Source organism: Rhinatrema bivittatum, unplaced genomic scaffold, assembly GCF_901001135.1.
Source record: "Rhinatrema bivittatum unplaced genomic scaffold, aRhiBiv1.1, whole genome shotgun sequence".
NCBI lineage: Eukaryota > Metazoa > Chordata > Amphibia > Gymnophiona > Rhinatrematidae > Rhinatrema > Rhinatrema bivittatum.
Genome location: NW_021820281.1, coordinates 173,574 through 176,047, shown reverse-complemented (window position 1 = coordinate 176,047; position 2,474 = coordinate 173,574). Strand labels below are relative to the sequence as shown.

The 2,474-nt window shown below is 43.5% G+C and overlaps 1 protein-coding gene across 1 annotated transcript; it reads right to left on the bottom strand.

Moving 5' to 3' along the window:
* Window positions 1–812: 812 nt before the first annotated feature.
* On the bottom strand, window positions 813–1,715 carry LOC115081348 (olfactory receptor 5B12-like). Its single transcript, XM_029585829.1, has one exon. The coding sequence runs from the start codon at window positions 1,713–1,715 to the stop codon at window positions 813–815; it is 903 nt and encodes a 300-aa protein (XP_029441689.1).
* Between the last annotated feature and the right edge of the window lie 759 nt (window positions 1,716–2,474).

The window sequence follows — 2,474 nt, the reverse complement described above, 5'->3', positions numbered from 1 at the left end:
AGTTTATTGTAAACCGGCATGATGTGATACTCTCACGAATGCCGGTATAGAAAAAACTAAAATAAATAAATCTTTAGTTGTATTTCCTAGGAGTGGTGTCATGTTGAGCTATCTTTCACAGTGATGATGTCACATGGGGCTGAATATCTTACAGTATTGGTGTTATAATGGAGTGTGTAGAAGACTGAGAATAACAAGTGGAAGGGACTGTACTGACCCCAGAGAATGAGATCTGATCCTCCACACCAAGATTATTTCTGGATCATGAAGGAAAAATCGTTCTCCAACTGGAAGAGAGGTACATCTGTCTGAGTCAGCTCACTAAGGGCCAGATTTTCAAAGCCCTACGCGTGCCGGGCCTATTTTAAAAAGGCTCGGCGAGGCGCATAAAGCTCCATCTTTGATACAGCAGTTTACGCTGACTGCTTTGTACATCAAGCTCAATCAGGACCAGGGATGACCGTTCATTCCCAAATCTGCAAGGATTTTTTCCCCCTATTTAATAAACACCCCCTGCCCCTGCAAGTGTAGCTAATCAGGTAATACCAGGGTCAGTACTCAGTCAGGGTCCATGCCCAGGGACTCCTTCCAGAACCCTGCAATCATGATCCCTGAATCCAGGTATCACGTGTCACCCCCGGGACCTATGAATGCTGCTTCTGCCATATCCACAGCTGGAGATGAGCTGGGAAACAAATGACCCGATCTGAGGAGAAAACCAGGAACTTTCTTTTTCTATTTTAAAGGGAGACTAGAAATGAGAAACCCCTATGTATGATAACCTGCTGTGATTTACCACCTGCTCTCATAAGCTACTTCCCTATGATTTTTCTCAATGCTTTTATCATCTCCTTGTTCCTTAGGCTGTAAATAAGGGGGTTCAGCATGGGAGTGACAGTCGTGAAAAGCACAGTCAGGATTTTACCCTGCTCTTGAGAGTATGTTGAGATGACTTGCAGGTACACACAGAAAATGGACAAGTAATAAATATAGACAACAGTGAGGTGGGAGGAGCATGTGGAGAAGGCTTTACGCTTCCCCTCTGCAGAGCGGATTCTCAAGATAGCTGAGATGATGTAGATATAAGATATGAGAGTCACAAGGAAGGAAGGCAGTGATGTCAATGCAACTACAACAAACACTATGCTTTGTGTGCTGGCTGTGTCAGTGCAGGAAAGCTTTAACAGTGGCAAGAGGTCACAGAAGAACTGTTCAATCACATTAGAGGCACAGAATGAAAGGCGGGTGATAGAAGCTGTGATCGTCTCAGATGGTAGAAAGCCGATGATCCAGGAAGCAGCAACCAGCAGGACACAGACTCTCTGATTCATGATGAAGGAATAGCGTAAGGGGTTGCAGATTGCAACATAGCGGTCATAAGCCATGGCAGTAAGAAGAAAGTCTTCAATGCAACCAAAGCCTGTGCAGAAAAAGAACTGCACAATGCACCCAGCATAGGAAATGGTCTTATCCCCTGATAGGAGGATCCTCAGCAGTTTTGGGGTGATGGTAGAGGTTCCACAGATGTCTACGAGTGCCAGGTTACTGAGGAAGAAGTACATGGGGGTGTGCAAGCAGGGGTCAGTACAGGTCACTGTGATAATCACAAGGTTCCCCAGCAAGATGATCAGGTAAATGAGCAGGAAGACTAGGAAGAGAGGAACCTGAAGCTGGGGATTATCGGAAAGTCCCAGAATAATGAATTCTCTCACCATCGTCATATTTTCCTGACCCATTGAGAAAAAATACACTCTTATTTATTTAATTTATGTGATTAAGAAAATTTCTAACCCACTGGCCTGTATAGCTGCCTTCAAGCATAGAACAGCATAACTCACACAATAAACATAAAACACATATGTACAATAAGCATACAAAATAAACACAACCACTTAAAATAAAACCAAAATCTAAAGCCTGTTGTAAACAGCCAACAGTCTTCTAAAACACTCTATCAAAATGTTTTAACTCTTTTCCTGAAAGCAAGGTAATCCCCTTCGGATCACAAATCTAGTGGAAGAGGATTCCACAGGATCGGCCCTGCCACTGAAAACCCTCCTGGAGGTGTTAAAGAAATTGGAAATGATGTATATGTTAATACGTACAGATATCATTGAGTTTTACAGATGCTGAAATGTGTGGCCAGCAGTGAAAGTCGCCGATCTGCACCTCGTCAGGTGACACTTACAACTCACTGGCAATGTGTTGGCCATTCATTGTGTTAGAGGAGTTTGTACAGCCAAGTGTTTTCTGTAAGCCAAGGTTCTCATCCTATTCTGTATCTGAAAGAAAAGAGGTTTTAAAATTAGTTCTACAAATCAGTGACAGAGCCGGGGATTAGAGCTGAGGCACAGGGAGATAAAGTGACTCCCCCACGTTTACACACACAGGGATAGATTTTATAAAAAAGCGCGCGCGCGTACTTTTGTTCGCGTACCAGGCGCAAACAAAAGTACGCCGGATTTCAATAGATA